The 21,577-nt window shown below is 41.0% G+C and overlaps 1 protein-coding gene across 2 annotated transcripts in view; it reads right to left on the bottom strand.

Moving 5' to 3' along the window:
- Positions 1 to 21,188, bottom strand: part of LOC121309804 (CTD small phosphatase-like protein) — a 47,071-nt gene extending 25,883 nt beyond the window's left edge. Inside the window, exon 1 of one of the 2 annotated variants that reach the window (XM_041242968.1) lies at positions 20,543 to 21,188. In XM_041242968.1, the coding sequence (XP_041098902.1) occupies positions 20,543 to 20,618 (76 nt within the window). In that variant the 5' untranslated portion in view covers positions 20,619 to 21,188. The remainder of the gene's footprint in view (positions 1 to 20,542) is intronic. The other variant, XM_041242969.1, reaches the window with a different exon arrangement.
- Positions 21,189 to 21,577: the final 389 nt, after the last annotated feature.

Genomic DNA, 21,577 nt, shown 5'->3' with positions numbered 1-21,577 from the left:
TAAGCAGACATTACTTTGGTAGGACAATAATTTGTTAATAATCAACACAGCAGAACTGGTCACTTAAATCCTTTTCTTCACATGTCAATAAAAAAATTAATTAGATGAAAACTATTATACATTTACTAAGGCTAATAAATGAAATGATTAGGCTAAGGGTAGTGTTTTCATTTTTAAAAGGCACTGCATTAAATGAAATGACATGTTTACACTGCCATGACTGACGAGCTAATGAAATCAACTGTGCTAAAACACCTACCCACAACATCTACCTGGGACTTCAGGGGTGGGCAAAATACAATAGCTGAAGGATATACTGTAATTTCCAGTATTTTTACAATATGTTAGAGCTACTGCAAGATAGCATTAGTGTATGTGTTGCTCCTTCCCCCTGTGCGTCTAAAGAGACCAGTCCCCTCCGCGTCTCTTCATGTTCAGGCTGGACGAGGGGGCGAGAGACAGGAAACCACACTCTGCCTGCATGAGCACAACATTCCATTCCAGCAGCTCCTCCACAAACAAGCCTTCTGCACTCAAACACAGCCAGCACTCAGAGCTCAGCAGAGCCCCCACGGGGCCTCCCGCTCGGTGCAGTCAAACACAGCCAGCACTCAGAGCTCAGCAGAGCCCCCACGGGGCCTCCCGCTCGGTGCAGTCAAACACAGCCAGCACTCAGAGCTCAGCAGAGCCCCCACGGGGCCTCCGCTCGGTGATACTCATTTTTACACCCCTGTGCACTACAGTGCCAGCCAGGGCTGCACAGAGCTGCATCAGTGAAGGTGTAACAGATATAGCCAGGGCTGCATCAGTGAAAGTGTAACAGATACAGCTGTAGTTAATTTCAATCTGCCTTAATCCGTTTAAAAGATTGATTCGTTCTGAATACTTTACACCCACACCAACTACTGAGTGACAGCACAATCCTACATTTCTATTGGAGACTCCACTTGCGAGACTTAAAACGAGATTCCAGTCAGGATGGAGGCTTGTTAGCGGGATTTAAAAGCTGCATTACAGTTAAGATACAGAGGATTTAAAACAGAATTGTGGCTCCACAGAAAAAACCCCAGAAGGTGGAACAACTTAAGTGTGCAAGTACTGGTGAGTTACTACTATACATAGTATGACAGAAAAAAAAACAAAAAAACCAGCATTTTGGAAAGTAACTGAAAACACTAAATTTCATACAGTACATAAAAAAAACGAAGGCCCCCCCAAAAAAATTTACATAAAACTCGAAAATAGCTAAAAATAAGCACATAAAAAAACAATTAATAAAACCCATAAAACAGAAGCCCTAATTATCATCAACAGACCTAAATGAGATGACATCACCCTGAGTGTGTGTGGCGTGCTTCTGTGGACAAGCTCCCAATGCACTGCCTAGCATCCTGATAACTTACTAAATGAGATGACATCACCCTGAGTGTGTGTGGCGTGCTTCTGTGGACAAGCTCCCAATGCACTGCCTAGCATCCCGATAACTTACTAAATGAGATGACATCACCCTGAGTGTGTGTGGCGTGCTTCTGTGGACAAGCTCCCAATGCACTGCCTAGCATCCTGATAACTTACTAAATGAGATGACATCACCCTGAGTGTGTGTGGTGTGCTTCTGTGGACAAGCTCCCAATGCACTGCCTAGCATCCTGATAACTTACTTGGATTCACCCATTAAGTGCCATTATTCCCTAACCGCAGGAGTGCCAGGGCCAACGTGAGACGCTCTCTGCGGAATGCCCAGATATTTTTTGGAACACTAGACTGAGGCTGAGCGTGCAGATTCATTCCACTGGCTCTCGCAGACAGGTTCCAGGGCTCTTGTTTTCAGTGTTTCTGCTCTGGCCACTCATTCAGAGCAGTTCTGAGTCTGCTGGCAGTGCTACATTCAGAAAGCGCGGAGAACAAGGCAGAAATACTAACAATTCTGGAGAGATGCCAGCTGGCACCCATCCAACTCGCTGCACAGGCAGTGAGGTGTCGAATGGAAAAAGTAACAGTCCACCCACACACCTCTCATACAGGACGGGCTCAGGTGTCAAGCCCTCCGAGTCTTATTCTGTAGAGTCAGCCACATACTGTCAGTATGTTGAAATGAGAAGCAACAAGAACTACATCTCTTGAACATCTTTCAAGCATGGAGAGAACATTGCATCACACTGCACACATAAACACACACACACACACCACTGCCTCAACTGCATGGACTACCAACAACACCACAGCCTTGAACCCCTGTGCCCCCTCATCACTCTGCACACAAAACACTGATAGACAAACAGGAAGAGTGTGTGCATTTGGAAATGCAGCCAGGGATATGAATAGAAAAAAGAAAAACAGGATGCTGATTCAGGATCCCGAGAAGGGAAACGCAAGCTGAGGTCCTCAGACTCTGGCCTGCTTGTTATCCCCAAGCAGAAGTGCACCACACTTGGTGAACACTCATTTCGTTTCATGGCTTAGACTCTTTGGAACTCTCTCCCAGCTTTGGTGCGTGATGCTCCCACCGTCGCTCGCTTTAAATCAACTCTGAAGACCCACCTGTCCTCTCTTGCTCTCCATGCTCTTTAAGTCTGATATCTATTAGCTGCTGTATTGCTGCTACTAGTTCATGTATTATGCAGTTTCCACTGTATTTAATGCATCATGCATTGTTTTGTTTTTTTACTGTATATCATGTATTATGCATTTCTCTATTTAAAGTCTTATGGATTTTCTTTTTGTTACTGCATCATGTAAAGCACTTAATGATTTATGAAAGGCGCTAAATAAAATAAAAGATTGACTGACTGATTGCTAAAGTCAACCCAGGGTGTCGTTTAGAGAAATACTGAAGGGCAATGTACAGACAGGGGCAGTGTGACCTTACAGGAGTCAATGCGCTCTTTGGATGAGGGGATGGGACTGTCAACAAGCTTTATGGTGAAGTCGAATGTACAGAAGGCTACTCTGCATGAAAACTGAAAAACTGTGAGAGGGGCCAAAAATATGTGCAATGAAAGTAGGGGTGTGACGGTATAACGGTATACCCCAATATTAACTCACCACATAGCAAAAAATATTATCATGATTACCGTGGGATCACGATATTGTAGGGCTGCTAATTGATTCAATAATTACATTTTTTGTAATGCACAGAGTTAATAACATTATTTACGTTTATCAATGAAACTGCGCTGAACACCCTGCCTTGCTATTTACAGTATTTCTGCCACAGAGAAGCAGTGGGTGTGTTGTTCTTTTCCTGCTCATGTTAACTAGCATCTGATTTGCTGGTCCCATCCTACCAGCGAATCAGTTTTGAAAATGCTGTGTAAGTACGCCCCTCTGTGTATTCCATGTAAACATAAAAAACCAAAGCACGCCGCCTTGAATCTAGAGCAGGACAAGGGCTTGTGTTCCTGGCAAACAGCCTGTAAATAAATTGAGCACATTGAAGAAAACTGACTGGATATAATTTGTGTTTCTTTGGAGTTTCAAAATTAACTGTTATATAATGAATATTTAACAATATTCAATAACATTAAAATAAAACACAAACGATCAGTGATGTTAAACGCAATTCTGGAGAAACAATCAGCTCGACCTGTAGTGAGTCTGCATGCTGTGGAAAGAAAATCAATGGAGGAGGAGGAGGAGGAGGAGGAGGAAGGCTAGGTGGTACAGTATTAAGATGCAATGCGTGATGCTGCAGCTGTACCTGAATAAAAAAAAAAAAAAAAAGTTTTTTCAGAAACTCATGTCAAGTTTATCTAGATTACATTCCACAGTACTGTAATGCGTTTGGAATAAGTATTTTAGTAACACTCCTGTAGTATGTTCAGCTTGCTTTAGGCTTGTTGAGAATGTTGTGGTTTTTCTTTTTCTCCTGACTCTACCAAGGCGTAGTTATCCCTCGCATTCAATTGCTGTGCACACGCTTTTACTAAACAGCAATGACATTACAATAATCACGTGGGGGGGGGAATGGAGCGAAATGTATGCGAGGCTTGACTGACAGCCCTATGGTACTGTAAATAAGTCTGGAAGGCAGACTAACACAGAATTCCCCCGTATTGCACCACCAGGCTGCTTTACAGGTAATAAGGGAAAGAAACAACTGAGTTAACGTAATTCACACAAATTAATCGAAAAAATACAACTGTTTAAATAAAATAAAGTAAAACAGAGGTGATAGAGGCTCGCTTCGTGGCTTTGGCTGGCATCAGTAATGGTTTAAGTAGTCTGCAGCATCTCGACTCCACCAGATCCAGTATGTGTTATGCTCTGTTGAATTTTATAACTCGGGCAGTGTTTTAACTTAACTAGTATTATGGATTTACACTGCTGTAAAACCACGGCTTCATTGTACAGGTTCGGATAAAATGTGTCATTAAGCAAGTATAATATCCATGGAATAGTCTGAACTGGGCCTAAAAATAAATTAAAAAGCTGTACAATTAGCCCTTAACTTAGTCGCTAGACTCAAGTGAAATATTGTAATTCACAAAAACATCCGAAGCTCACCACTGCTTGGATGATTATATAAAAAAATAATAATAATTAAATTCAGAGGCAGCTATAAACGAAAAAAAAACCTTTGAAGCTAAATGACTAAATGCTTGAAATTTGAATCAAATCTACATTTTTGGACTTAACAGCTAATATTTTACTTCTCCTCAGCACTAGTTTACTAGTGTATTTACATATTTGTCGGTCGTGATTTAAACATTGAGGCAGTGTGCGCGCCTGTGTACTGTAGCGAGGAAACACACTGCACATGGAAAAGCATATCTGAAAAAGCAACGGAGCAAAAAAAAAAAAGAGTTTAAAAATTGGCAGCCTGCAGCTTTAGCAATCAGGTAAGCAGTGCAAAAGAATCCGATTTAGATTATGAGACTCAGTTATTTACACCAGCAAAGAAAGAAAAATGAAATGGTCTGTGTGGATGTTTTCTGGGTTCAAAAGGAATGCAGACAGCGTGGTAACAGAGGACAGCTTTCCAGTGTGCCAAACCTGCAAGAAACCAATTGCTGCAAAAACTGGAAATGCACCTCCATCCTGCACTCTACAGGATCACAGTGGGAGCAGCATCTTCAATGCAAGCGAAAGGCTTCTGAGACTATTACTGCTTGTTTTTTAAAGCTCTCTGTGGCTTTGCAAAGCAGCCTGTCAGATCTCTAGCAGTACAAAAGATCAGGATTGTACAATACTGGATACTTTATTTTGCTATAATGTTTAAATATTCAGGTGCACAAGAATCAGATAATGCACAGCTGAGTAATGCTGTAGGAGTCTGGATATCATTTGTTTTGTTAATTTGTGGGGGGTTAATACATAGTCTAAAAAAAGATTAAATGAAATAACTTTATATGCCTTTTCAGTGTCCAAATTGTTAGTGCAAGTGTGCATTTCTCAAGGGTATTAAGCGCTGTGTAGCTACTGTAAGAATGATGCTTGAGTGTGAATAGCTGAATAAGACAGTAGTTTGCATAAAATTGTGGGTATATTTTTTAAACAATGAAAATAGACCCAAATAGATGACTGTTTCTTATTTTTGGATGACTAACACCATTAGAACTGCTTGCTTTTCTTTTGAGGCAGATCTGATTTCCATAAAAGGGGTTTGTTTTATAGAGATATTCATTTTTTACAAACACAAATGGCCCCATTTTGAAAGGAGTGCAAAGTTTTCCCAAAAAAATAAAGCCGTCTTAAGACTAGAACGAGTAAGAAACAACTCAAAAGAATAATTTTACTGCTTCAACCTGCAACACATTAGTTTTGATTGTCTCATAATATTGATATTTCTTCCTTTCAGAAAAAATGGAGGGAAACTTTCAATTACTTTAAAATTGGCCATGGTGGCGGGACACCCCGTCCTTGTGTGTTTTTTTGTGTTTCTTGTCGTGTGGGGTGCGTCATTGTTGGTGCACGGGATAGAAATTGGGCTAAGGAGCACGAGTGTTGTAATATGTATTTAGGCACAGTGATAGCACAATCACTTCACGTGCAGATAAAGGGTGTATTAATATGTGAGCATGGGGAGTACACAAAAGTGAAGAATGAATTGGTAACTGAATCAACATAGAGAGGCATGAGACACTCACTCAGGGCTGGCTGCTCATGGGTGAAAGAACGGGAGAGAGAAGGAGAGTAAAATAATATAAATAACAATTGGTAGGCATGTTGGGGGTGGACGCCTTCATTACCCCAATCCGCTGTGGATTCCTTTCACTTCACTCGACGCCATGCAGTCCTTCCCCTCCACGGCAAGCACAGCAGAACTCAACGCCAAGCCTGCCGTTTTTTAAAAGCCCAATGGGAAAAAGCTCTTTACATACCCCTCCACCCAACCAACACATTCACCTGGGAAAAGCCCTTTCCATACCCCTCCACCTGACCAACACATTCACCTGGGAAAAGCCCTTTCCATACCCCTCCACCCGACCAACACATTCACCTGGGAAAAGCCCTTTCCATACCCCTCCACCCGACCAACACATTCACCTGGGAAAAGCCCTTTCCATACCCCTCCACCTGACCAACACATTCACCTGGGAAAAGCCCTTTCCATACCCCTCCACCCGACCAACACATTCACCTGGGAAAAGCCCTTTCCATACCCCTCCACCTGACCAACACATTCACCTGGGAAAAGCCCTTTCCATACCCCTCCACCCGACCAACACATTCACCTGGGAAAAGCCCTTTCCATACCCCTCCACCTGACCAACACATTCACCTGGGAAAAGCCCTTTCCATACCCCTCCACCTGACCAACACATTCACCTGGGAAAAGCCCTTTCCATACCCCTCCACCCGACCAACACATTCACCCATTCCACCCGCTCCAGGTTTTACTACAAGTTTGATTAGCCAGTGTATAGGCAACAAGCTCAGGTGTGTCTTAAACTCCTAGTAAAACCGGGAATAGATCAAACTGCTATGCAATGGGAGTCTTCTTGCAATCCCTGGGATAGATGAGGAAGGAGCAGTCAGCAAAATATATCCCACCAAACCTATCAATACAACATTAGAACTGTCACTGTCATGAAACATTAGATCAGCATGAGAATCATCGAGCACACAGCATGCGCTTGAAAATGCCAGTATGATGTACGTAAGCAGATGGAATGAAACGTGCCCCCATATAATCCCACATTCTGATAGGCTGACCGACTTGTGCTAAGGAATGGCTAACCCAAATTTCACCACAATTAGAGAAGCGGTAATAACATGTAGTTTTACAATTTCATTTGAATTTCACTCGGCGATGTGAATGAAGTCACTCAGGCACTCCTGGCCTTTGTTCCAACCCTGTTCTAAATGGTTTAATTGAACCAGTCACACCTCCATCCAGACTCTGAAGCAGTTCCTTGGAATGGCCCTCAAGGACTGGACATGCCTGCACTAAGGTTTTGTATCACCACCACCTTTGTATCTTACAGATATGTGCTTAAAATAATGTAAAAGACCCAAAGAAAGTGAAGTTTAAGAGTTATTTGTCACAAGTTTTGAGCTGACATCCAAGCACTGCTTAAAAATGGTGAGGCATCTGAGGATGCAAGGGTCAGGGGGTGGGGCAGAGGTGAGATCCTCCTCCTCCGCTGCTACAACTACTGACACACCGGGTTCGCTCTTCAACTAATAAGTTAAAATAAGATTGTTCAATCTCCCCAGTGGCACTAGGAGTAATCTGTGCTGTCAGGTCAGATCAGTGTGTTTTTACATGCAAACTGACAGACGTGTACACCCTTCACCTGCTGTACAGAGTAATGAAAATAAAGGGGAGGGCAAGAAGTACTCCAGAAACAGTCAAGGACTCGCTGAAACCTGCAGTGCGGGACAGCGAACACTGACAGTGCCAGTCCAGATTCACACCACTGTCCACAGGAGTTTACTCAGCACTGAAAGGGTGAAGCAATGCTATGAAACATGAATACAAACAAAGCCATGACAGAATAAAGAGAAGTGTTTACCTCGTACATGGATCTGTGAAGTACATGAACTTCAAAACGCCTCTCACTGCATGAAGACTTTATAGAAAATAAATGCTTTTCATGTGGACTGTAGACTGTCACTCCGGCGAGCTCTCATCCTTGATTTACATGCACAGCGCTTCACACTGAAGCTAACAAGTGCATTGATTTGCAGAACAGAACCTGCGTTTACATGCATAGCGCTTCACACTGAAGCTAAACATCGTGCTGCTGTTCCACTGACTAGTAATTAGAGCACAGCTTCAGAAAGTAAATCAGACTGTTATCGATCCTTTAAGATGTGTGGTTCAACCACAAATACATTTCTTTGAATTTCTTGTTCAGAGACTTGCTCAACTGGTGTAATATGTAAAGGCTACCAATCTCAAGCAGAGAGCGTGTAGAGGATACCAATCTCAAGCAGCCCACAAAACTAAAGATCACCAAATAAGATCAAGCCCGATTGATAGTGTTTAAAATGAAGGAATACAGCATGTGTGTGTATTCTCTAATGTAACACATTCATTAAGAAAAAAAAAAGTTTTACACTGTACATGAATCAGCCTAGTCCAGCATTTATACTGTTTACTTGTTCTGCTTTGTAAAAGATTTGAACAGTGTACATTAATGGAGGTGTTATGCTGTATGTGACTAAGAACATAACAAATGCTACAAACAGGGGGTCAGTTTGGCCCATCTTGCTCATTTGGTTGTCAATCCATTTCTTGAAGGACCATGTGAATCAGCTTCCACAAAAGTGATTCATGTTTTTATTCCATGCTCACATTTTTAGAGCATTTCTAAGACATCCCTGTATGTAAAACACCTGGCCTACTTATAAAAGAAATGCATTCCTTGAAGCAGACTTGTTAGGGGTGCACTGATAATCAGTAGCCTGTCCACACGGCACCTATATAAGGAAAAAAAACACAAATTGGCAGTTTTTGTTCTTTTAGCCGATAATGTACATCGATAGTCATGCTTGAATTTCTTCCAGCACAGAAAGTAGTGTTTGGTCAGGCGCGTTTACTGACAGAGTCATTCCCCAGTGCTGTGAGATCAACCTGCGGTCATTCCCTAGAGCAGCGAGATCAACCTGCGGTCATTCCCTAGAGCAGCGAGATCAACCTGCAGTCATTCCCTAGAGCAGCGAGATCAACCTGCAGTCATTCCCTAGAGCAGCGAGATCAACCTGCAGTCATTCCCTAGAGCGAGTGAGATCAACCTGCAGTCATTCCCTAGAGCAGCGAGATCAACCTGCAGTCATTCCCTAGAGCTGTGAGATCAACCTGCAGTCATTCCCTAGAGCAGCGAGATCAACCTGCAGTCATTCCCTAGAGCTGCGAGATCAACCTGCAGTCATTCCCTAGAGCAGCGAGATCAACCTGCAGTCATTCCCTAGAGCAGCGAGATCAACCTGCAGTCATTCCCTAGAGCTGCGAGATCAACCTGCAGTCATTCCCTAGAGCAGCGAGATCAACCTGCAGTCATTCCCTAGAGCTGCGAGATCAACCTGCAGTCATTCCCTAGAGCAGCGAGATCAACCTATTATTATTATTATTATTATACTTTGCACTTGCAAAAAAAGAATTTGGCAGCCATTTAACATGTAATGGACATACGACTCAAAGTAACGTGATAGTGTGGATCATCATCATGCTGTGTATGGTATCGTACCGATGTTCCTATATGAGGTATCGCGCTAATTTGGGTCGTGTTTTATGATTTCAATGCTTGTATTTGTGCTAGGGGTATTTTAGGTCAGCAGGGAAGGACTGATTGCCTTCCCTGCCAAAGCAGTCTGTGCCGGGGCTCAACTGAATGATTAACAAGCAATGGAGCCCAGGCACAGCTGCAGATAAGAGGAGGAGCAGCTGATCAAACTAACTAAGACTGCTGCATGAACTCCTAATAACAAACCTACACTGTCAGGGGAAACCCGCTCATGCTGGGATAACTGATCAATCAGCTCAGAGTGCATTTAGCAGAGGGCTCACTGCACCTGGTCATGTCAATATCAGCTCAGCTAATTCTAGCATTCAAAATTCTAAAAGGTATTGACAGTGTCGACCCAAGGGACTTTTTCAGCCTGAAAAAAGAAACAAGGACCAGGGGTCACAAATGGAGTTTAGACAAAGGGGCATTCAGAACAGAAAATAGGAGACACTTTTTTACACAGAGAATTGTGAGGGTCTGGAATCAACTCCCCAGTAATGTTGTTGAAGCTGACACCCTGGGATCCTTCAAGAAGCTGCTTGATGAGATTTTGGGATCAATAAGCTACTAACAACCAAACGAGCAAGATGGGCCGAATGGCCTCCTCTCGTTTGTAAACTTTCTTATGTTCTTATGTTCTTAATAATGCAAGACTGTACCTAAACAAGGGGAGCTGTCAATCTCAGGACTGGGAAGTAGAGGTCATGTGAGAGAAGATGATCTCCAAGTGTATGTTTATAAAACAGTACATGAAAGCTTGCAACAAACTCTGGGAATGTAAATGTTAAACATCCCAGTTTCACCGCTTCTCCCCTTATTTATTACCCCTACCACCTCAAACCAGGGTAGCAGAATGTACATTCTACAATTACAGTGTAATTGACAAATCATTCTACATTTACAGTGTAATTAACAAAAGACAACAGTTCTAGACAAGGCTTAACATTTGTCTTTCACTTGGGATCTGAAGAGATTCGATTAGCTGTGCACAAAAATAGCTAAGAAGAGAGTTTCCGGTGGCAGCTGAAGAAAATCTCCGGGTCCCAGCCAGATCCTTCGGCCCACTATTCTGCAGCCCTGCCTCAAACCCCAAAGAAGTTCACTGTGACCTAAAGAAAGAAACAAGAGCAACACATACCTCTGCTCTTGCAGACAGCTGCTGGCATATTTCAGAGCGCACAGTAAAGGGCAGGCTAACACCATGCCATCCTTATCCCAGGCAGGGAATCCATTTCACCAGCACTATCATGCCAGAGTAAACGCAGCATCAGTGTCCAAGAATTACTGCTCTCCTCTGCACCCCCGGGGAAAATTTCTGCCATCCACGATGTTAAAATGTGTTGCAAAAAGTGTAGAGGACCACTCTAGAGAGGTTATGCTAAGATTACACAATGCCTTACTCAGACCCCACCTAGAACACTGTGTGCAGTTCTGGTCACCTCACTACGAATAAAGACATGATTGCACTGGAGAAGGAACAGCGAAGGGCAGCCAGGCTGACCCAGGACTCAGTGACATGAGCGACGAGGACAGGCTGACTGGCTATACCAGCGTTCCCTTGAACAGGGCTACAAGTCCACTTTTTAACGCAGTGGTGAGGATTCGCTACCAGCCTGGAAGAACTGTAGCAAAATGGTCTTATTCAGTAGCGGTTTATTTGACCAATAATTATATATCACATAGTGGCCTATATTTAAATCAGAAAGTATTTATTGAAAACTCCTTTTGCTGAGTAATGGAACTAATGCAATTCCTTGTCGAAGTGTATTTTGTATACCTGTCATCTAAGCATTTGATATGCCATCAGTACAGTTAACTAGGTTATGTTTCATCAGTGCAAATTATGTGTTACGAAATTATCCTCATTTTCTCCTTTATTTTCGTAGCTAGAATTTTCATTATCAACCTATTATGTGTTCACTTTTAGCGAGGGTTTAAGCCAGGGTTAACATTATAACAAACTCAGAGCCGACATTCTCCATGACAGATTAAATTAGCATTTTATACACACTGAATAAACTTAATATCCTGTTAGGACATTGCCTGTTGTCTTATAAAATCGTAATGTTTAACAGTTGTTTAATTTAATTGAAATTGTATCCCCGTTGTTCTGTACTGAGGGTATTTGAACTCCACTGTCCAACACAATTTGCATTGGGCAGTACAAACCTCAGGTCATCTACAAAACCGGGAATCTGTGTTAGCAATGGTTTCCCGCTTTATGAAAGATATTAATAATGTACGTGTTTTGAAAAACTAATACCAATAACTGTGTACATGCTCACTCAGGGACAGTTATATAAACTGCAGCGTAAGGTATAAAAAAAACAAAAATAAAAATAAATGCAAATCATTGAACAGTAATTGACCAAGCAACACCAAGACCAAGCAACACCAAGACCAAGCAACACCACGACCCAAGCAACACCACGACCCAAGCAACACCATGACCCAAGTTTTCCTTGCTTCAGTATGAACAACAGAGAAATACAATCTTGACATGCATTAATGTATCTGTTTTCTTTTAGTTATATAATAACACTATGTAACACAATTTTTGTTCCTGGGTAGTAAGTGTTATTTCCTAATTGCTTATGCCTCAAAAGTATAGAAAATGGCTATTACTCCCCACAAACTTTGCTTTTGTGACCAGGACAGTGATATTTAAAAATATCACTATTTCCAATGGGAAAACGGGCAAATGTGTGTCTTTTCGTTCACATAAAGTCAGAAAAAAACAACATATAAATCCAAATTAACATGTATTTATACTAAAGTAATACAAAAATTACTACAAAAGATTTAGAAGTGAGTAGTTTTTCGAGATTTACGATAATTATTATTTTTTGTTTTTTAAAAATAAGGAATCCAGATTTCAATCAACATTTGCAATTGAAACAAAACAAACTTTGATGCACTTTTTTTGTTTTTTTGTACTGTGCTCTTGAATTAATAGAATATAGCCAGAATACCGGATGCAGCATGCCACAAATTCACAACCTCATTGCCAGTTATTATTAGTGCTAGTAGTGACAAATACTGTAATAAAGAAAAGCAAAGAATAAAGCAGTACTAACATTAATAATTTAGCTAATGCCTTTATCCAAGGTGACCTCCTTAACTTATATTGTTCGTTTTGGATTGTCCTTTTACTATAGAGAACAAAAGGCTTTGGACCCAGACAGGGTTGTTATAGCGAGGGTGTACTGTATTTAGTATTTGATTAATATGCTTATATGCTTAATACCCAACACTTGCACATTTTAATAAATAATGTGTGCACATTTGTTATTTCATTTTTGTTATTTTTCACCACCCATAGTGTTCAACATTTAACAGAGGGTAGAAGGAAGTTTGGATCAGAATCCAGTATCATCCCTTACAAAAAAGTACCATTCTGCAAGTATACTTGTGCCAGAATATACTGGTTTTAATATACTATTGGTACCATTATTCTATCCTCGTTTGGCACAAGTATACTTGCGGTATACAACTTTGTATATTCTTTTTGTAAGTAATGCAACATAGTTCTCAAATATTGGATATTTCTTAGATTGTATCTTACACCTCTTTTGCATACCTGCACTGTCTCTTGCTAGATATGCACCTCCAGATTCTGACACATACTTTAGAAAACCAGGAGAAACTTCTGCTCTGGATTAAAAAAGCTGTAACACTCTGCAGCTGCCCGCCAGTGTGGATAACCATCAAAAAACTAGTAGAATCTAACAATACACAAGTCTGGGAAAAACAAATGGAAATCTGGAGAAAGTATGGAATTTAGATGTTGAGAAAGTATATGAACTCTGATACTCTACCTATATTGAGTACAGTGTGTATAAGTCACAGTCCGTAGGTCAATTATGGCCAACTTGACATTTTTTTAGACAATCAAATGTCTCCAATGGACTGCCCGAAGGGCAAGTACCATTACCAAGATTTTGCGAGCCCTGTGTAATTATATTAAATATATTATATATATAATATATATATATATATATATATATATATATATATATATATATATATATATATATATATATATATATATATATATATTAAACATTGTTGGTTGATAGCCCTTATTCTGTTATTACTTCTTAGTTAATTCAAAATTGTACAGCATTTAAAAATGCAGTAAAAAGGCAGGGTGCGAGCTGACCTATTTATGAACAAACCAGTTATAACACGCTGAATGAATCTTTTAAATGTAGAGGTACAGTGGTGGAATTAGCTTTTATTTTCAAAACAGCTCGGTTATGGTTGTAACCTTATAATTTCTGAAGTCACACATGCAGGATATGAAACATAACCTGGTTGACTGTACTGAAGGATAAAACTAAATACTCTGACAGGAACTGCATCAGTTCCATTACTCAGCTGAGCACAAGGTGCTTTCAGTAAATACTCTCTGATTTAAATATAGGTCTACTACGTGATAGCTTGGGTATTCAGTCCATTTATAAAACAGTAGGTAGCTGTTTATTTTTTTTTATAGCAACTTTGTTACATGGAATAAATAAGAACCAAAACGCTGAGTTTTCCCCCTTCACGTTCAACGCCATTTCCACATTTGTCTTAGTTGACGTGTTAAAGCCAAGTTTCAGTTTTCGTTGTCTTGTTTGGTTATGAAAAGGCACAAGTAAACCTTGTGTTATTACTTAATGAAAGCGTGTCGATGGCCCGTTTTCTGTGAAGAGACGGCAATGGCAAGGAATGAAAAAAAATGCAATAAAATGTGGCGTCAACTTACTATTTATTTCTGGAATAAACAAAACAGCGTTTATCTTGAGCTGCTGTTCAGCATCTTTTGCTTTGTAATTAATGCACTGGAGTGAAATAAGGCCTACATAAAGTACTCTTTACTCCTGGGATATTTTTCTATTTTAACATGTTACAAAAATGTAATGTCTTGCTGTAAAATAAAGGCACGCACAGGGGCCATGCCTGCCTGCCCCTGCCCCTGCCCCCCCCCCGGCTATGCTGTCTCTGCCTGCGTTCACAGCAATATAATGGCTTTCATTACTTTTTGAAAAACGAACGAATATTAAAATGATGAGTGAATATGAGAACATGAAAATCCTGTGTTCGTCCCAGCACTAATAACAGGTGAACTGGGTGGAGAAGCTACTAAAAAGGGATAAATCAATCACAAGATGTTAAATCAATAATATATAAAACGTGCACTAATCAAATCTAAATGTAAAATTATGAAAAAAAAAACATACAAGTGACAAATGTGAACGATAAAAGGGGCATTATTGGCCCCGTTACACTTCTGCCCTTAAAGTCTCCTTTTTCTCAGTCATAAAAATATTGTGATGCTTGAAAAAAGCCCTTTTCTCTCAGTGTGTCCCTGCACTTTAATGTCCTCAGAGTGTTACTGCTGTGTTACAAAGTACCACTGTGATGAGGGTTCTCATGCTTAAAACTGAGGATTTGTCAATCTCTCTCTGTAAGCTTGCACTGCTTTAAACAGCTCTCTCTAAAAGCCACAATCATTGTTAGAGCTGAGTAGGGATTAAGAATGATTCTCTTGATCAAGACAGTATTTTCTAAGTCTGGGTTTGCAAAATCCCATAATCAAGTTATTCTCTGCAAGTCTGTCAAAACACACCGAGCCGTTTCGTGTGTACCTGGTTCCTACCTCCCAGTCAATCATCATCACACCAAGACAGTAACTGCTGTCATTCTGCAGATGAGCCGATGCACACAATAAAGCCACAGCCCCTCCCTCAGCTCCAGTTTTATACTGAAAGCTACTTTCTTGGTAACTGTTCACTACAAACTTCCTTAAAATAGTTATTCTGTGCACTCTTCACCATCAGATAGCAGGCCTTGTTGGCGTTTCAGTTGGTTTATATCAGCTGTAGGTACACAAACCTCCTCCATCGTTCCACCATCCTGCCACTCTGCAGTTTATGAAAGCAAAGAAAAACAAAAAACAGTGATTTATCCTTCTGCTGTTTGTTACACGACCAGGTTTTAACCCTACAAATGAGATATTTTAAGAGGTATCGGAGGAAATATGACTTATGATCTAGAATTACGTTATACCACAGTACTAATTTCAGTCAAATCTTATTTTTGTCCCGCTTTTAGCTAGTTGTACTATTTTTCATGAAATGAACTGTAATTAAGCAGCACCGTGATGGATGGAGGTAAATCTAAAAGCAGCTGGCTCCATTATCCCCGAGACACTAAGACAAGACACGTCTGTAGAATTGACCCTAAACTGACAGAAATGAATCTGTAATGAAGTGTTAAACCTTTGCTACACTGTCAGTGTTATTAATTACCGCCGGGCAGCATGACGATCCAACAGTAAAATGCACATCGAACCTTATTATTTACATAAGTATTGTATATGGGAGCTCAGATCTACAGAATAAAATGCAGAAGCACTGCTAGAGAGACTAGATATTAGTTGACTTCAGCACACAGCGCAGATCGACTGCACTTACTGGAACTTAAAAAGAAAAATCTGTTTGCTGCCAGTCAGCTTGTAGAGGCTCATCTAGACACTCTGCATACAAAATATTATCAAACCGAGGTGAGGAGAAGGTTTCACTGAAAGAAAGCCGTCATTTCATTTAGAATGCCTTCTATATTAAATACAAGTACACCTGAGGTTGTTTTCTTACTATATGACATGTCTTGAGTTCACAGCTGGGTGCTGCAGACTGGACGAGTGGAGAAACTCTTACCGAGTTACAGTCTTTGCAGCTGCCAGTGGGGGGGGGGGGGGGGGGGGGTTGCCAACATTACAGGTGGACTGTTGCACATAAAAAACTTTTTATATAGATTTTTTTTTTTTTTTTTTTACTGCATCGTCATTCACACTGGTGTTGCATTAAAATAAGCTGCTTTCAGGAGTCCTATCAGCTGCTCATCACGGTGAGGCAGAGCACTCTCCATTGCTTTCGCTGCAGCGGAAGAAAAAGGAGCTTTTCTTCTAAACTAGCGCTCCATTTCTTTTTTTCCTTTTAACTCTTTACATTCAGCTCTATTTCTGCCTGTTTTTCACGGTTTTCATTTCTGTATGCTTAACTACTGGATAGTCTGTACTGCATGCATGTAACATATCCAAAGAAAGGCCACAAAATGTCCTTTCATATTATGTAAGTTGCAACAGGACCAGGCATACTATAAGTGGTAGAGATGAGAATACATGTATGAACACGAGGGAGGGGCTGAGCTTGTAAGCTTTCCAGCGAAACCGCCCCTTTCAGTCTAGCTGCTACAATGATGGAGCAATAGTCTCAGAAAGAAACCTGCTGTGAACTCTGTCACATGATGAGAGGCTTAACTTCAGGCGCTCGTAGTTCTGGCTAGGAGTACCGCATACACACACTGAATATGTCTCTGGAAAGCTCCAGGTTTGTACTCTTAAACAAGCAGGTGGCTTTCACGGTGTCCGAGAAATACGCAAGTAATCTTCGGTGTGCTGGCACCCCAAAAATGAATGCCTCTGAGTTTTAAGAGTTAAAGCGCAAGTCACCGCTTGCAAAACACCTTAATGTCGTATTTCTTTTTTAAAAACGGTTTATTTACTGCAGCGTACTGAGTTTCTATAAGGCTTAAAGACAGCGGCCGGGAATCACGTACAAGACAATAAAGCCTCACTGACACCCACTTCCTTAGAGATTGTTGTAGCTTTTCAGGCAGTCTAAATGGGGTGAAAAATACAGTAGCTTGGTCTCTTAAAATATCTGCGGGATTTTACCGCACTGAAAGTTGCAGATATGCAGAAGCAACACTGAAATTCAAGACCTGTATTCAATTTGTGTTTTTGGATAACATGACAACTTGCTATCTGTACCATGTTTGCCTACCGTTTTCATATCAAAATCGGTTTTGGGTCGGGATAAGTACACGTGGGGGATATAGAGGGGCTCCCCTCTGTGAGAATCAACTTGGAAATAAGCGGCCCAAACGATTTCACCCCTGAAATATCCCAGTTACTTATTCAACTTGTGTTACATTTGCTGTATGCGAATAAGAAGCTGGAATGTGTATAAGTAGCTGGCAAATAAGAAGCCAACTTCAGCATTGTGTCAATACAAGTAGAATTACATAATCTCATCTCATGAACTTACTCCAACAGTTTACAGTTCATTTTGATTGTCCTTTCGCTAGAACGAACAAAAGGCTCGGCCCCCAGAAGGGTTGTTATAGCGAGGGTGTGCTGTAATAATGTAGGACAGGGAGTACATGTTAAATGTAAACTGACTTTTTAGGAAAAGCAGCAGCTGCTTCTCTGATGCTATGGCTGTGCTTTCGTCTACAATCAAAGTATGGAACCTCGACTCTCGCAAAGTATTCGCAATTTCTGACTCAACTGGCTTATTTAGCGCAGCCACAAACTGCCAGGAGTAGATTTTCCTTATATCATCTGCACCCACTGATAACTCATGCCTTTCCATCAGTCTTATAGAAACAAAAGGCAGACTCAGTCTTCACACAAGGAACAAGTGTTTAATTAATGCTACTGCAAAATAAACCAGCAAACAAATAAACACATGTGCAGACATGTGGTTTTAGAGATGCCTTATTAAAAATGTGAACAACAAGTAATAATAAAATTCTTACAGACAGATGAATCTGCTTTGTTCGTGGTTGAATGACAGCTCTGAAAGGCTTGGCTCAGACTGTATCCAGAAAAGTACCCCACAGCATTCTTTACAGGCTGTTTACCTCTTGTGCTGGATTTGAACTCGGTAGATGGACCGTCGGGACCGATATTTGTGGAAGGAGGGTTCTCAGCTGTTTGATCAACACTTAAAACATTCTTGGCTAGCAACAGCAGGTGCGGCATCACTAGCATTGTCACTAGAACTCTGCAGTGATGTTGCCCTGCAGGTCCCGTTCACATGGACTCAGAGCTTACAGGCTGATCTACACGGATGTGACGTGGATTCTCACAGAGAGGAACCAGCTGGAAGAGTCACAGACACAAACATTCTTATGTTGATGCTTTGCAAGAAGACTCTCAAAATGACACGTTTACCTCGACTCTGGAGTCTGGATTGCGCTTGATATTTACGAGAACTTGTGAAAGTTAGTAAACTGAACCTGAAGGCTGTTGCCTTTTATTATGAAAAATGTGAGCATTTTAGCCTCAGAGGGAATGCTGGGCTACACACCAATGTCATTTTTTTGTACGGGGGTGTGATCGGTTAAAACCGAAAATCAGAAGCCCTAGTTATAATATACAATCATTTCAACTGCTTCAGAGTTGATACAAAAAATACCAGTAGAAATGTCACTCTGGTAACCCTAGCTGTGGGCTCAGGTTCTTCCAGTGTGGCTAAACATGTTTGAGATACTTGCAGTGGAAACAACGTAAACAATGCAGAGGCAAGGTAGGCATTTAGAACTGAGCCCTCCACCATCACTACGGGCTCTGCCAATGGCTTACATGCTGCCCTCCTCATCTCACAAATTCAGCACATGTCTCAAAAAGATCTCCCCTCTAGATGGTCAGAGTCCCAGAGTATTAGAGTAAAAAATCACAACTGCAGGGGTCCCCGAGGGTCTCCCCTGGTAAAGGCAGGGCCCTGTCGGCGTGCAGGGTGAGTCTTACAGTCAGGGAGCACAGGGGTCCCCGATGGTCTCCCCTAGTAAAGGCAGGGCCCTGTCCGTGTGCAGGGTGTCTCCATCCCTGTTCAATCAAACACTAAAACTCAAAAGACTGCATTTACTGGAAGTGCGTTTGTATTGAGTGTGCTTTATATGTACGTTGACACAGACCCATTTCAATATTACACGTCACAAACCAGTGTTCAAGTATAAGACTGGAGGCACAGTGTGAAAGACCTTGCTGGCCTGTATCATTGTAACAATAGCAACATTACTCAACACCCTTGTTAAATCACATGGTGTATGAAATTAAATACTGTCACGTTTTTGTAAGAAGTGGATATATCCTAAAAAGAAAAAAAAAAGAGAACGTCAACCAACAGCCAAATGCTGCAGTGCCAATGACAGCTAGCTTTCTTATTTATTATATTCGTGTTTGTTGTGCTGTGTGGGTGTTGCTGCCGGCAATTACAGCAAATAAGCGTGTGTAACCTGATCGCTTATCTTATCCCGTGCACACGCCATTAATTATTAAAAACGTGCCTTTTCCACACCATATAATGTTTTTGCTTAGTTACACGAATTAATATTTACTAAAGTCCGTCTTTGAAACTACGGTACTGTTTACAAACTTGTAATAGGAAACTAGCCACGAAGTTTGTATTCTCTATTAATCTCACCACCAGAGTGCTCTCGGCTACGTGGTTTAATTGGAATATATCATTAAACAAACAATCACACATAAAGAAAGGCATTGTCGTGCATGGTGCTTTAACAGGAACTCAGTATAAACCCAGATCGTACTGCCCTTTTCCTGGAGTAAACGGCTGTAATATTGTTGAACCCTCAACACTGGCCAGTGGAGTCCTCCTCTAGATGCATCATTGCGAAACTTCGAGCTGTCTTCCCAAAACGTTTACAAAAACAGACACACACAAGACATTAACGTTTTACATGGCGTGTATCCCAGGCACTATTTCAAATGCAAAGACGGCGCCTTTTCCAACAAACACGCATGAAAACGTCACGCATTTCTAAGATTCCTCGAAATAAAAACAATGATTTATCAATAATACAACGTGATGAAGCCAATAAACTGCTTTTGTTTACACGCAGTTTGTGTAACCACTCAAAACCACAAATCAATATTTAAACACACACAACAGCAAAACAGTCGCTGGCATACACGGTCTGCAAATACACACCCCACTAAATGCTTGTGTGTTTCATCAAAACAGAGAGCTCTTTTTAGCACCGATTAACTTAGTGAAATTGTGTCTTACCTTTCTCCTGACTAGAAGAGATGATCTCCTCCTCTTTAGGGTTTGCAACCTGGGTAATGATGGACGTGTTGTCCATGGAAACTCAAAGATATTCCTTTTTTTATTCACTTATTTTTTCTCAATTTTTTTTTTAACCAGCCTGTCAATTATCAGCAGCCAAACACGGAGCCCCACAGAAGCACGACAGGCCCCTTTTCAGAGGAACAATAAATTCCAGACCTCCACGGAGAAACTAAACAAAAACACACACACACACACCTCACAAAAAAAACGAAATAAAAAAACATTTAAAAAATGTTAAAAAAAAAAAAAAAAAAAACCACAATGTTCCTACCCGTACATCTACTAGCAGCCCGTGGGGAAAAAGAAAAAAAAAAAGTTTCTGACCGGTTTTTGGTTCCACAGCTTCAGTTCGAGTCCCCGTATTGTGCAATTTAAATACTCCCAGTTTTTGCGAGTTACTGCAGAAAAAGAGGAGTCGTTTCTATATTCTCTTTCCAACATGGAGGCGGTGAGTGTTTGAGATTCACAAACACAGGCGAAGAAGGAGGCGGTTTCCAGTAACACCCCTCCCCTTCCCTCGCTGTGCTCGATGCGGGGGACGCGTTCCGAGGGGCTGCTGCTGTGCAGAACTGTGTCCGTGTGAGGTCTTGCATGGGCGAACCCCTTGCTTCATTTGGTCATGAACACGTCTCACTGGAGCTTTTTTGTGATGTGTTTAATCTACTCGTTAAAGCATACATTTACATGCATGACACCATTGTAATCATAACCTTATGCTACAATAAATTTGCAGTACAGTTTTAATTCCAGCAATATGTACTTATAAAATAAAGCAATGTAACACATCAGATCTGCGGATGACATATTTGGAACATGGACACATGGAGAAGAATCTCTTGTACAGTTTCATACATTCACATTTTGGTGGATTTAAGGCATGCAAATCAAAAGTGAATTCTATGAAAACCTCGATTCAAAGAGATCTTTCCTGGAACAAATCATTGAGAGAGAATTGAGACAATAGGAATAAAC

The sequence above is a fragment of the Polyodon spathula genome, chromosome 3, assembly GCF_017654505.1.
Source record: "Polyodon spathula isolate WHYD16114869_AA chromosome 3, ASM1765450v1, whole genome shotgun sequence".
In the NCBI taxonomy this organism is placed as follows: Eukaryota; Metazoa; Chordata; class Actinopteri; order Acipenseriformes; family Polyodontidae; genus Polyodon; species Polyodon spathula.
The sequence above is the reverse complement of the archived record's forward strand: the minus strand, read 5'-3'. Positions and strand labels throughout refer to the sequence as shown.